Source organism: Lissotriton helveticus, chromosome 4_1 (assembly GCF_964261635.1).
Source record: "Lissotriton helveticus chromosome 4_1, aLisHel1.1, whole genome shotgun sequence".
Classification (NCBI taxonomy): Eukaryota; Metazoa; Chordata; class Amphibia; order Caudata; family Salamandridae; genus Lissotriton; species Lissotriton helveticus.
Window position 1 is genome coordinate 2046849877 of NC_136063.1, and position 14014 is coordinate 2046863890.

Here is a 14014-nt window from a genome sequence, read left to right on the forward strand (position 1 = left end):
TTTTCTGATGGCTCGGACTTGGGTATTTAGGAAAAGCCCGTTGCAATAGTCCAATGATGTTAGAACCAATGAACTAACCAATGTTTTAATGGCGGTCGCTGGAAGATAGGGACTTATTTTCCGGATCATGCGAAGTTTATAGTGGGCTGTGGAAGCCACTTTATTGGCATGATCCATGAAATTTAGGCCGTCATCAAAGGTGACTCCCAAATTTCTTACTTTAGTCACTGGTTTAGGGGGGGCATCAAAAGTGGAAGGCCACCAGAAGGCAGACCAGTCCGGTAAAAGACGTCCAAAAATCATAACCTCAGTTTTTTCTGAGTTGAGTTTCAGGCAATTTAAAGCAATCCACTCTCCTATCTCTGTCAATCCATTTTGGAAGCGTTGGGCGACCTCCCCTCCGTCACCCCGGATGGCCATAACCAATTGCGTGTCATCAGCGTTTGAGGTTAGGCTCATCCCATGTGCCTTGATGACATTGGCAAGGTCCGACACATAGATATTAAATAGTGTCGGACTCAGGGATGAGCCTTGAGGTACCCCACATGGCTGTGTCAGATTGGCAGATTGGTAAGGTCCAAGGGTGACGGCCTGGGTTCTATCAAGGAGAAACGAGGCGAGGAGGTCTCTTGCCGTGGAGCAGATGCCCATCTTTTCGACACGGTCGACCAAAATACTGTGGTCGACCGTGTCGAAAGCCGCCGAGAGGTCCAGCAGTACCAAGACTGCTGTCCCACCCTGGTCTCTTATTAGTCTGACATCGTCGGAGGCTTTAATTAAAGCGGTCTCGGTCCCATGATATTTCCGAAATCCGAACTGAGTGTCGTCCAGCAGTCTATGTGTCTCAATATACTGGGATAATTGTATATTCATAGCCTTTTCCACCACTTTGGCTATAAAAAGGCAAACTGGCCGGTAGTTTTTTAACTCGGTCTTATCCAGCCCAGGTTTCTTTAAAAGTGGTCTGAGTAGTGTAGATTTTAAAATCTGAGGATATGTCCCGGAGCACAAGATTGAATTACATACTTGCGTCAAAACCGGTATGATTGACTCCATCACTGGTAAGAGAGCTGAGAATGGGCAAGGATCCAGCATGGATCCAGTTTTAACTGTAGAGACGATATTTAATATGTGGTCTTCGGTTAATGGGGTGAAACAAGTGAAAGATGCGGCTAGAAGGGTGTTTGGGACAGAGGGAGTATTGGTAGCGGACTTGATGAGGGTGGATTTAACAGTGAAGGCTTGGTAAATGTCATCAACCTTGGAAAAGAAAAAGTTGGCCAAAGCATCACACATTACTTGGGAAGGGGGTGGAGTCAGATCGGGAATGTTGCCTGAGAGAGATTTAGTAATTTCATATAATTTTTTGCTGGAGTTCTTTGCCTGCTCAATTTGATTCAAATAGAAGGATTTTTTTGCCTTTATAATCATAGTTTTGTACGCAGCCAGTGAGTCTTTATATCGGATCTTGCTTACTTGATCGTAGTTCTTTCTCCATTGTCTTTCACAATGCCTGTTCTGTTGTTTTTGTTGTTTTAATTCGTCCGTATACCACGGTGCAGTTGGGGTAGATCTATTCTTAGATATTGACTTGGTAAGGGCCAGGAGATTCATAGCATGGCCCAACCAGTCCTGAAATAGTTGTGTGGCCATAGTCGAGTTAGACGGAATTAACGGGCGAGTACTGTCAAGCTGGTTTCTTAGGTCTGGCTGGTTGATATTATGCCATGCTTTAAAGGAACCCAGACTGGGGGGAGTAATTGCCTTGGTTAGAGGTGTATTTATAACCAAGGTACAGAATACCACGTAGTGGTCTGTCCATGGCATTGGTAAAATATCCGATACATGGAGCCCCTGAACATTAGAAAAAATACCGTCTAAGATGTGTCCCGCCCGATGAGTGGCTGATGTAACCAATTGTTGAAGCCCCAAGGTTTCCATGTCGGAGATAAGGGCCAAAGTATCTTTATGGTTGTTATCATCTAGGTGAAAATTCATGTCGCCCAACACTGTAATGGAGTCCTCGAGCGCGAGTGATTCTAAAATTGTGCTTAGACTGGTTAGAAAGCCTGTCTTGGCTCCTGGGGGTCGATATAAAAGTAACCCCTTAAAATTATAGAGAGGACTAAGTTTGATTGTAAACATCAGGGCCTCACATGAAGTGTCAGGGGTATGAGTAATTATAACCCCAAACCTTTCTCTAGCTATAATGGCAATCCCGCCACCTTTCTTTCTGGGTCTGTCTTGTCTGTAGGCTTTATAACCACTAGGTGTTGCAATCACGACATCCGGATCCGACGATTCGTCAGTCCATGTCTCCGTGATAAAAAGAATATCTAACTTAAAGTCAATTATTAGATCTGCGATTTCCTGGCTATGTTTGCATAGGGAGCGTGCATTGATGAGGGCCATTGAGACCTCCTTGCCTTTGGTGTACCGCTTTGTGAGGTTTCTTTCACAGTTGTTTGATGTCGTAAAAAGGCAGTGTGGACAGCACCTTTCAAATTCCTTTACCGTACTGGTTAGATCTAACAATGTACAAGCCTGGTCTACAGGCGGTCTGAGACTGAGCAAGGAAGAATGTGAATAAACCAAATGGCGATCTTTGGAGATTGGTCCAGGGGTCATGGCCCTCGGCCCGGTCCCGGCGCGGACGGGCGCAGACGGGCTTGCCTTTGGCGCGCCTTCGGCCAACTTCGGGTAACTTCGGCCAACTTCGGGTAAGCGCCCAAAGATAAATAAACTGTAGCGGTTTGCGTGAATGACTCGTTCGGCACCGCTCCATTCGGCACCACAGAATGAGGTTAGCTTAGTGCACATTAATGCTGTTACTATTTTAAAATGCCCGATGTCTTAAAGATGCAACGCGCCCTTGCACGGGTGCAATGATGATTCGCCATTAACGCGAGAGGCTTCTTAAACGTGGATTGGAAAAAGGCAATATATTAGTATTCCACTTGAGCGGCATTGCAACATTTGAACTTGCCTTTGTTGTTGCATGAGAACTCGCGCATGTATAAATAATGAGGTTCGAGTAGTCCGTTTGAGAGTCATTGCAACATTTGAACTTGTCCTTGTTGCTGCATGAGAACTCGCGCATGTGTTTATAATGATTCAGAAAAGGGGGTGGTGATGAACAGAGTGCCTGAATTAAGCAGACCACTCTTACCCAGTCCAAAGATCAGGGCTTGATCCATCACCGTTTTTTAGCTCACTGCACCATCCCAGCTCAGAACTTGGCTATATGCAAATTAGTCTGTTCCTGTCCCAGTGCATGATGGGAACAGGGCAAACCAAACTACCAAGCCAATTCTTATACTGGGAAGGAAACAAGCTACCGGGGACCGGTTTCTGGCATTTCAGCCTCGTCGGCCCGGCTTGCTTGAATCCTGATGGTGCAATGAGCAAGGGACTCACATCTGAGTATACCCTTCCACGCTTATGGTAGACAAAATGATTCAGAAAAGGGGGTGGTGATGAACAGAGTGCCTGAATTAAGCAGACCACTCTTACCCAGTCCAAAGATCAGGGCTTGATCCATCACCGTTTTTTAGCTCACTGCACCATCCCAGCTCAGAACTTGGCTATATGCAAATTAGTCTGTTCCTGTCCCAGTGCATGATGGGAACAGGGCAAACCAAACTACCAAGCCAATTCTTATACTGGGAAGGAAACAAGCTACCGGGGACCGGTTTCTGGCATTTCAGCCTCGTCGGCCCGGCTTGCTTGAATCCTGATGGTGCAATGAGCAAGGGACTCACATCTGAGTATACCCTTCCACGCTTGAGTCCCTTGCTCACTGCTCCATCAGGATTCAAGAAAGCCGGGCCGACGACGCCTGAAATGGCAGAAACCGGTCCCCGGAAGCTTGTCTCCTTTCTGGTGAAGAATTGGCTTGGTAGTTTGGTCTGCCCTGTTCCCATGATGCACTGGGCCAGGGACAGACTAATTTGCATATAGCCAGGTTCTGAGCTGGGATGGGGCAGTGAGCTAAATAACGGTGATGGATCAAGCCCTGATCTTTGGACTGGGTAAGAGTGGTCTGCTTAATTCAGACACTCTGTTCATCACCACCCCCTTTTCTGAACTGTGTTTATAATGAGGAACAGATTAATTCCGGTATGTGTCTAAAGGTAACAACACTGCCAGTGCCGTATTGAAATAAATAAATACCTATTCTTCTATACATGTTTGAGATAATTCTTCGCAGATGTGAGTACAACGGGGCACTGCGTAACTTCTGCAAGTGCCAACAGGTCATAATGCTAATAGTGCTGCACTTCTTCCATACAAATTAGGGTAATATCCAGTATGGGGAAATCGCTTAGTTGTAATTAAGCGCGAACGACTGCAAGCTGAAGTATTTATGTTATACTCAGCAGCATTACCTGAGATTGATACCTCCCCTTCACTTACAGATTTAAGGACCTCAATCCAATCCAGTCCAGGTGACTCATCACCACTTGAACTCCAGGGTGAGTACAATTACCGCCCAAAATACTAGGCAATTTTTTGAGCCCCAACCTCCTCTGACATTACCTTTCTGACTTATTCACAGACTGTCGTGCTTGTTACATCTGTCTTGAGAAAGACCCGCTGCGACCTCATTCACCTTGGCACGCGAAGGGTCGAAACTTCGACATTTTTCCAATTGTCCCCAATACTCCAGAAACCCAATAGAATTGACAAGCAGCAAATGGGATTCTGTAAATTTTTATTAATGGATGGCCTCTTTTGAAAGTTATATGTGTGTATAAACTGTCTATATTGGAAATCATTATTGTACATATTGTATGTGTCACATGAGCACTATTCACTATTGTCACATGCTGCACTTTTTTACTATGATATTGACAGTCATTTATGAATCACTTTGAACGCATCTTGAAAAATATAAAGATACAAATAGTTCTATACAGGCTTCTCTTTTCATTTATTGCAAGAACCTGTTGTGAATTCCGGTCAGAGGGAGGAGGTAATTTCAAATGCAGATAGAATTTACAAATTAGTTGTTTCACTACCCGACAGAACCAATTTTCTTTTAATCATAGTTTTAGAACAGGCCAAAAGAGCAATTGTCTGATAAAGTACCTGAATGGTGTAATAGTAACAAAAGATGATCCCTTTGGTTAGTGATTTCTGACATACAATAATAAAATAAAAATACCACTTACCTCATCCGCATCTCTCCCCCACTTCTCCAGAACCAGGAAGTATCCAGGATCCCCAATGCTCCGTTGTGATTAGCTCCCCTACGGCAATCACAACTCAGCAATGCCTGGGGGGGCTGGACATGCTCCCAAAGCAGGCTGTGTAATGCAGCCTGGTGGGAAACATGCAAAGTATGCATGACTGTTGGCCAGGCCAGGCGGCCAAGAAGTCGTTCCCACTTGGAGTGGGCAAACATCACCCCCTCCCCTGCCTCCAGCCCCAAACCTGCACAAAATAAAACATGCTATTATAATTTTATTTTTCCTGCTCAAAGAGCAGTAGGGCAACGCTCTCTCTCCATAACAGAGGAGTCGCCCCTGCTTAAAAGTCCTTTCAAATAGTAATTTAAAGATATAGAAAAGAGACAGAGCCAACCTACTGTACCAGCTGTGAAGGTTCTTGAATGTCGCAGCAACCGTCTAATGCAGGACACGGATTTACACGCCAAGACGCGCTGTGTTCAGGTTTACAACTCTACACCAATAAAGTGAAATGCAACTTAAAGATGAAAAGAACATTAAATGGTGCATGCTACATTTACCTTGCTATGAAAGCCTGGTGGCGTTGTCGCAGAATCTCCTCTTCATCTTTGTCGTAGTATTCTGCCCAGTGACCGTGCTGGGGTCGCTCGCTGCGGTCGGCTTTGGGCTGGGGCTGAGTCCTTACTGCGCTCCTCTCCCTGGAGTGGGATCGCCGTGGCTTCTTAAACGCATGTTGCTGGACCCTTGTCTGGGGGCTGTGCGCGCCTCGAGCCTCGGAACTGCCGCTGCGGCGCCTCTTCCTGCTACTGCTTCCCGCCGGGCTGGGACTCCGGGATCGCTGCACTGGTGCCATGCCCGCAGCAAGGTACTAGGAGGCCCTTCTATCGATGGACCCTCTAAGGTCCGCTGCTGTGTTTACTATTTACAGGAAGCAGACGAGTTTGACGTCATAGACACAAAGGAAAGACTCAAAAGCTGACGGGCATTGTCTAAATATGTCATCACGACAACCGACGCCCGTGTACTTACAACATCAGCGTCTTATGTGCACCGCCCCCAAATGAGACGCAAAAGAGACTGCCATCTTGAAACTTGCTCGTGTTACTGCTGCTGGATTGCAATATCACAACAACCGTAGCTGCCAAATGGTGTTTTCAAAGTGATAAAGGTAAAAGTGCACTAAAAAAAGTATGAGAAGTGCGATTCTGAGTGCAATGGGGCGGGGCTAGGGACGTAGCCAAAAATAATGAATTCAGTATATATTTTGCTGATGTTTCTCCCTCGGTTAACTGCATATAAAAGAATCTGGGCCACTGGAATAATGCGATTGTGGTGCTGCGGCCTTTTTCGCCTAATTATGGAATTGCCGAATTTGCCACATAATCCACCATCTTCTACCGAAAACGGCTCAAAGATACTAAACCATAGTGAAACATGTTGCTGTACAGTTTATTTTATTATTTAACTCCTTTGGTGCTCTTGAAGAGCCCAGCTTGTCAAGAGTCACAGTTTATTCGCCAGGTAAGAAGGGGAGGAAGTGTGCAAGGCTTTGTGGGTGATGCAGGCAGTTTTGTAAATAGATCTTGGCTCAATGGAAAGCCATCGAGGAGAAGACAGGATAGGAGCGATGTGGTCACTTCGTTTGAACCCTGAAATAAAGCGAGCTGCTGAATGGAGGACGGATTGGAGGGGGGAGGGGGGAGAGGTGAGATTTGGGTATGCCAGTCAGAAGAGAATTGCAGTAATCCAGTGTAGAGGGAACCGGCGATTGGACCAAGGTTTTTAGGTCTTTGTTGTGAAATCGAACATGAAGAAACACCAGAAGAAAGGAATGAATTTTTATGGACTTTATTTGTAAGGTAAAAGAGCTTGTGCGAGGAGTGATGGCTACACAGAGCCAGGGTGAAATGCCTACGATAACGTCACTGACGTCATTCTTATACCTGCTTGACATTCTAGATGTGCGCGTGCCTAGCAACCAATAGGACAGCAGTGAAACTTTAAACAACTAGAACCACAACATCTCCCTTTTTTATGGAAGAGCAATTTACATACATTCATATTATTTAACCTTTTCAGTGCGACCGCGTTTCCCCCTCCGGTGCTGGGCCCTAATAGAAACGGGCGTGGTCATGACGGAACGGTTCCGTCATGAGCACAGCTCAACCGTAGCTCATGACGGAACCGTTCCGTCATGAGCATGGAAGGGGTTAAGTGCACAGGATAAATTATTTTTATATAAATATATATTTCATATAAAAAAATATATAAAAATATATATCATTCTTATACCTGCTTGACATTCTAGATGTGCTCGTGCCTAGCAACCAATAGGACAGCAGTGAAACTTTAAACAACTAGAACCACAACATCTCCCTTTTTTATGGAAGAGCAATTTACATACATACATACTATTTAAGTGCACGAGATAACTAGGATATATGATGAATTACGTAAGATCCTTCCAACCCTCAAAGCACAACCGGGAACATAGTGAGCACGGAGTATATACGTTTGATGACACTACAAGACCCACAACAAACTCTATTCCTATGGCTTAATACACTTTGTCATTCCTACAAGTGAATAATACAACGTTGTCAGCCACACTACCTGCATGGCAGATGCAGAGCGACCCAACATTTCTGTCCTTCTTCTTTTTTCTAATTTTCCTTGAGGAAACCTCGATCAACACAACCATCCCTCACATAAAAATGAGGATTAATATTTCATGAACAATGTCTTGTACCTGTTAAATAAGATGCCAACACCTGTGGAATTCCGTCCATGAGAAAACTTTTACTACTTCCAATGAGTCCGAGGATTTTGGAGAAACTAATAGAGAGTTCTCTAGAATTTCGGGGTACCCTCGGTGAGAAACATGAGCGTAGGAAGTCCATAACTACAGCAGACTCATTGTGCTGACAGACTTGCATAACAATGAAAAGTGGTGCCGGCCCGTCTAAGGCACCATTGAAAAGAGCTGAGTTGAGAAGGAAACAAATAGTATTTCTATGCCTTGCGTACCATGCTTGTCACAAGTGGTACGCATCACAATTTTTAACATGTGTATTAATAAATGTGACTCGACATAACAAATAGTACAAAAGAAATAATAAAATGAGTGTAACTCTATTGGGAGATGAAATACGAGCAATTCTTTCCTAATTTTAACATTCCCATCTTCGGCCGCATGCACAATGTTCTAACAATAGGAAGCAGAATACGATTAGGAGACCAAGGTGTACTTCCCATATTACTGTGTTAACATGCCTAGAATCGTAATATACAAAAAAAAAAAATATATATATATATATATATATATATATATATATATATATATATATACCATTCATACAGTATTGCTTAATATTCGGTTTAGTGAATGCTGTACTTTTTCTCTGCACTGTATGCCCTATGAACACTGAAGCGCACTATGTGGGTATTATTTCCTATTTTCTGCAAGAAAAAATTAATCTAATAATAATAATAATTCTTCTAAAAGTACTTCAACTATATATATACTTACTTACATGGAGATAATTCTCTACTGGCTCCTGATGGGAAAGAAACAAATGGAATGACACCAGATATTAACACACGGGATAGAGATCCATGATTCGGATTACTTAACTGTGACCATATCTATCCACCTTACTAAGTTTCTACCCCTTTCTGTTGCATAAAATTAGGTTTTGATACTTCTACTTTTAATGCTAAGAATATGTTTGAAATAATCAAAATATTAATCTCCGATTTCCTGAATGCTGTAGGATCAATAAGAAAGGCAAGAATCCACATTAGACCAATGCTAAAGAACAATACTGGAACAGAAGAGGATGAGCAGGAGCATTGAAAATACTTTCATCGGATCTGACTATATTTTCCTCTTCTGACTCTCTTTTAATTTTGATATAAATTGTGACACTAGTTTATGTACTTGCACAGAATATACAACACTCTATATATAATACAGTACGAACGAACTTGAACAGAATTGTTGAAATGTTCTCACCTTGAATTGACAGGAAGCAAGATGCACTTAACCCATGAGAGTAAACTAAGCAAAGACTCGAAATTCACTTATAAAAAAGAGACAACTTCTTTTTCCGCTCTTTAACTAAACAAATATAATATTTTACCCTCAGTTCTACAAAGTACTTGAAATGCGGCCTTTGTTAAACTTACACGTTGCTGGCAGACCTATATACTAAATAACTAAAGATTTATAATATTTTACTCTCAGTTCTACAAAGCACTTGAAATGCGGCCTTTGTTAAACTTACACGTTGCTGGCAGACCTATATTCTAAATCAACATGTGCTTTACTCAACCCAAAACTTTTTAAAACAAACCGATGATATTATAGTGAATAAAAAAAAACGATAATTGTACGATTTAATTTACATTCCCTGAATGCACATCTGTTCATGAATTGAAACGTTTAGCAAAACATTACATAAGATTCCTCTACTCAGCAGTCTTATACTTATAGCCTTTTTAATTCTCCTTCAGATCCCTGAGACCAACAAAAACAAGAAAACAATAGCGAATATTCCGTTGAATGAAAATGACCTAGAATTTCATATGGAAAGCAACTAACTGACACCTGATGTTTAAACTACGTTCAATAAACCTTTCACCCTTGACCGATGAACTATTAATTTGTGTGGCACAAGTGAAACTGAATGTTGACTTAGCACCAGAGAAACTGAATGTTGACTTCACTTTTCCTCTGCCAACAAAAATAAATTTGATTCTCTGTCTGTACCTCTGCCAACAAAAATAAATTTGATTCTCTGTCTGTACCTTTTCTTAACGTAACGGTGATGTGCCTTTCGATGCGAAATCGGCCTCAAAATGGCGTCGCGTTGACTACATCACAGACGCGATGACGTGTAAGTAGCGTCACTGATTGTTACTCAGCTAAGGCGATTTGACAGGTGACAGTTGCCGTGAAAAACCCGTTAACTGTGACTGAAGCTTAGACGCGCGTCACAGCCTTCAATTTCCTCAACGCTGTGAATACATAAGTTTACAGAAAAAACACGATCACAAAGATGAAACTTCTGTTAGAAAGAAAAGCTCTCTGAACTTGCCTGAAAAATAACTTCATGAGACTTCACTGACGGAACGTCCCTCCTCGATGAATTCTCTGGAACTGGACTCCTGGAAACATCCGTTAATGTTCCACTCAATGAAATGGTACACTCACGTCGGAGGTGTGATGACGTACTAACGCTTTCCTGCACTCTTCAACTGAAGCATTGAAATGAGGTTGACTAACGTAACAGCGTCAGCTGAGCGTTGACAGTTGGAATTGTCAACGACTTATAATGGCCCACAAACTTCCTTCAGATACGCTGACAAACTACCTTCCAGTAACACTGCAATAAATATGTAACTATCTTAGAAATGTTGAAAGCGTTTCAAAACAAAGCGCAAATATTCACACTTGCCTGAAAAATATCTTTAATCAGCATCACAACTTTGCCGATCTTCCTCATGTACCACCTCTAAGTAGACTTTCTTGAAGAACCGTAACTTGTAATTATGCCCGGAACAAAGAAAAGAATCGAATTATAAGGAAGAAATGCTCCTTGAAATTGAATGAAAAGCAAACACTTGCCTCGAAATGAAGTGTCGCACTCCCGAAGAAATCTCCGCCACAAGCTCTGAATACCTTCGTCCCGTCCTCGTCGCCAATTGTTGTGAAATCGAACATGAAGAAACACCAGAATAAAGGAATGAATTTTTATGGACTTTATTTGTAAGGTAAAAGAGCTTGTGCGAGGAGTGATGGCTACACAGAGCCAGGGTGAAATCCCTACGAGAACGTCACTGACGTCATTCTTATACCTGCTTGACATTCTAGATGTGCGCGTGCCTAGCAACCAATAGGACAGCAGTGAAACTTTAAACAACTAGAACCACAACAGTCTTTTGCCGGGAAAAAACAACAAATCCCCCACAGAAGGCGCAGCTGGTAACGTGCGTTCTTAGCAATGGAGTTGATGTGGGAGATTAGGTTGAGTCTTTTGTCAAGTATGACACTTAGGGATTTAGCGCTGACGACAATGATGGGTTTATTGTTGAATAAATTCAGCTGATCCATCTAGGATTGAACAGGAGGAGGGGAGAGAGAGGTAGATAGGAAGAGGAATTCAGTTTCGGAGGGATTGAGAATGAGTTGGTGAACTAACATACAGTTGTGAATAGAGTTGAGAGTAGAAGTAGTGAGAGATCGTGTGCGGAAAACACCTTGAGGTAGATTTGAGTGTCATCCGCATAGAGATGGTAGTGATCCCAGCTTTACAGTGGCACGCCCTTTGAAAGGTCGACTCGTCACATTTCTGTTGCTTATTACTAAATTGCGGTGTTAATCTGGTACTAATGAGGTGCTATCTGTGCCCAGACATTTTTAACAAGTGTAAAAATTATAAAATAATATAGTAATACTATCAAAAAATGTGCCACCTTCTGCTGCATAATTTGCCTTTTCTTGCCACACAGCCACCTCTGCCTCATAATATGGCCCTCACGTGCTGCATAATTCCAGTGTGCCTGATAATAATGCACAACTTAAATGAAAAATAAATGCAAGTTAAACTAATCAGTCAGAAATGCACTATTGTACAATATGGAACCTCTATGGTTAATGCAATCACTGCAGATTTCTGTGTGTGTAACCAGAGACCCACAGAATTTAATTCTGGTTGGAACAGTTGGTAATAGTGGAGTGTATTGTTAGTGCTGTAAGGCTCCGGTGTGTGACAGAAAGGACTGTGACTATGTGAGTCATTATTTTAAATTTCCATTGCTCACAGTATGACAGGTTGCACTAAATGTGGGAAAAGATTTAGGTTTAAGAAAAAAAAGTGTTTCCAACTGACTGTACCTACTGCAAACATTTTAGTAACTGTCCTTTAAAGCACCCACTCCACAGCTCAGCTGGAAAGACCCTTACAATCGCACACACAAAAAATACATCTTTGACATCAGGAAGTTTCAAGTGACACCATGAATTAAATCCAATACCAGCTTCAATGCAGCCTTTACGTTTTCCTATTATCCAATTGCACACATTTAGAAGTCTTTCAGACTGCAGGCACTCTGACATGTATGCTTGTTTGTAGTTAAGCTCCCTGTCCCTCTTTGGTGCAAGAGACTCCCTCCCTTCCACTTCAGCTGAGGACCCTCAGCTGTCACAATTTACTGTCCGGGGACCGTTGTCTTTTTAAAAAAAAAAAAAAAAAGTAGGGGAACTGTTTTTCTAAAATTGAAAAAGTATGGGCACGTCATGCCCCACAGATCCCACCCACTTCGACCTCTGGTGATAGAGCTATTATACCTTTCTGCTATGGGTGAAGACTCCACTCTGGCCTCTTCTTTAAATTTCACTCTTTCCGAAGAGTGGCTTTACGGTGTAACTTTTCCCAGCTCCTGGCATTCTGTGGTGGACAATTGTGAATTTTACCTATAGTGTGCCTGTAAGTGCATTTTAGGTAAGGCTTCGATAAGTCCTGAATTGATTGTATTTGCTTGAATCTATGCACTTTTACCATATTAAAAATTAAAAACTCATCAGTGCTTTAAGTGGATGGGGGCTGCCTGATCTCCCACTGGGCCCTAGATTTATCCCCTTAACTTTCATGTAAAAACATTGGTTGGTATCTTTAAAAAAAATCAGTAACTGCGAGGTAGTCCCTTTTTAAATTTCACACATTTGTTTCCTCATCATGATCTCTTTAAGATTTTTTTTTCTTCCAAATGTGTTTTTGTAGTGTTTTTCATGCAACATATGATTCTTGTATAGTGCACTGCGAACTGAGTCGCCAAGGTGTGTGGTGAATTCAGGTTATGAGACAGAGTTTGTAACAGGCATGATTGAATGATCTGCAGATGAGCTGAATGTAATGCAAATTTCTAACAGTCATAATGGTGTTCACACTACACGCTCTTTCAGTTTTTTGGTCTGTCTGAAGAATGCACGGAGTAACAATCACACAAGTTGCAATTACCTTTTTATGTGAAAGCGTGAAAGAGGTCTATATCTCTGTTAAAATACTAACAGTGCTAATGGAATCGAAATGTTATGTTCTGAGGTGAGCCTGAAAGTGGTTAATGGGTGGGCATAGATGGATATTTGAGCACATCATTCATGGATGGATGGTTGAATGGACGGTTGAGTGTTTGCAAGAGTAGATGAGGTGTGCGAGTACATGAATGAATGAAAGGGTGGCTGAGTGCTTGGAAAAGTGAGTAAATGTAAACAAGTGCTACTTGGGTAGGTTAGTGGATGAATAAAAGAATACATAGATCATGGAAAGGGTGAATGTATGGAGTGACTTCTAAGTACATGAGCAGATGAATGGATGAATAACATGATAGAGCATGGACTGGACAAATGAGTGAGCACGTAGATGAGACATTTCATGCTTATATATGAGGTAGTGAGTGCAAAGAGAGATAGGTAGGTGCTTGGATGAATGAGTGGGTGAGTGAATGTACTGATGACTGGGTGCATAATGTCTTTCTAAGCGGTTACATTTTGTCGTACAGGAAGCTGAAAGGTTGGTAGGACATGTAAAAAGGGGCAATGCAGACCAAACAGACACATAAGTTAAGTAAAAGAACAGAGCAGGCTATTCAGAGGCTGTGGATCTGACCCAAACTCACTTTGGACCTATCTTCAATCCTCTGTTATATGAACGATTGCCCAATCAACTACCACTAATCAGAGGTCAGATTCATGAATTTTAGTGCTGCTGTCCATATAACTGCACTAAAATGCTTATGTCAAAATATAATCTTATTATTTA

The 14014-nt window shown here is 42.2% G+C and overlaps 2 protein-coding genes across 6 annotated transcripts in view; one reads left to right on the top strand and one right to left on the bottom strand.

Moving 5' to 3' along the window:
- The window catches only part of NKAP (NFKB activating protein), a 203620-nt gene extending 197456 nt beyond the window's left edge, over positions 1–6164 (bottom strand). Inside the window, exon 1 of the mRNA XM_078688728.1 lies at positions 5753–6164. Within this exon, the coding sequence (XP_078544854.1) occupies positions 5753–6045 (293 nt within the window). The 5' untranslated portion in view covers positions 6046–6164. The remainder of the gene's footprint in view (positions 1–5752) is intronic.
- Positions 6165–6243: 79 nt separating this feature from the next.
- LOC144829510 (transcriptional regulator Kaiso-like) overlaps positions 6244–14014 on the top strand; it is a 253207-nt gene continuing 245436 nt past the window's right edge. Inside the window, exon 1 of one of the 5 annotated variants that reach the window (XM_078688726.1) lies at positions 6244–6360. The gene's annotated coding sequence lies outside the window, so the exon portion shown is untranslated. Of the gene's footprint in view, positions 6361–6483; positions 6714–14014 lie in introns of those variants that run through there. The other 4 variants (XM_078688716.1, XM_078688724.1, XM_078688722.1 and 1 more) reach the window with 4 other exon arrangements.